General features: G+C 62.2%; 1 protein-coding gene across 1 annotated transcript in view; it reads left to right on the plus strand.

Moving 5' to 3' along the window:
• The window catches only part of elg2 (acetylglucosaminyltransferase), a gene marked incomplete at both ends in the record, with an annotated part of 14,281 nt that overhangs the window by 7,947 nt on the left and 5,520 nt on the right, over window positions 1-814 (plus strand). Inside the window, one exon of the mRNA XM_002947626.1 lies at window positions 34-122. Coding sequence (XP_002947672.1) covers window positions 34-122 — 89 coding nt within the window. The remainder of the gene's footprint in view (window positions 1-33; window positions 123-814) is intronic.

Here is an 814-nt window from a genome sequence, read left to right on the forward strand (position 1 = left end):
CTCCATCCCTATCTCCAACACACACGTATCCAGCTGACTACCTGACCTCCAAGCCGTGGTTAGAACCCGCCGTCACTCACCCCGTGGCGGCGGAGGACCCGCCCACGACGGCTCCCAAGCGGGTGCGGCCGTACATCTACGTGTACGACGTCAAGCCCGAGTTCAGTACGGACATCTTGCAGTACCGCATTGAGAGGTCGCACTGCAATTACAGGTAGGGGCGGTGTGGGGCCGTACGGGCGCCGCCGAAGGGGGAGGGGACCCTGAGGACCACCCGTGTGTGGGGGGGAATGGGGCGGAATGTGTGTGTGTGTTGTGTATGTTGGGGGGAGGAGGGGATGGGAGGGGTACGACGAAGCACAGACGAAGGGGAGAGACGGGGAGAGGACGGGGGTCGCCAGGTGGGTTGATAACCCGCACGGGGGCTAGACTTCCCCAACTGGCTAATCACGACCCTTACCCCCACGCTGTTGTTGATCCAGACCGCCGCCCGCACCCCCTAGAACGCAGTAATACGTCCCGTCCTTGCCCGCTGTTATGCCCGCTGTTGTGTCATGATTTCAGAAACGTTTACTAATCGGCGGTACCAACTGAAATTCCGTGACATGCCCTCCGGGGTACTTCACCCCCGTCCCGGCCCCCAGCCCCCAGCCCCCCCCCCCGAGCACACACACATCCCCTCCCCCTCCCCAAACCCCGCTTCCCCTGTGTCGGGCCCCCGGAAGGCAATTTCAACACGGCAATGCGACTTCGTGGATCGGTTATAACGCCTACGCCGTGGAATCTGTACTGCATGAGATCTTCCTGACTTCGG

The sequence above is a fragment of the Volvox carteri genome (assembly GCF_000143455.1).
Source record: "Volvox carteri f. nagariensis unplaced genomic scaffold VOLCAscaffold_7, whole genome shotgun sequence".
Taxonomy (NCBI): domain Eukaryota; kingdom Viridiplantae; phylum Chlorophyta; class Chlorophyceae; order Chlamydomonadales; family Volvocaceae; genus Volvox; species Volvox carteri.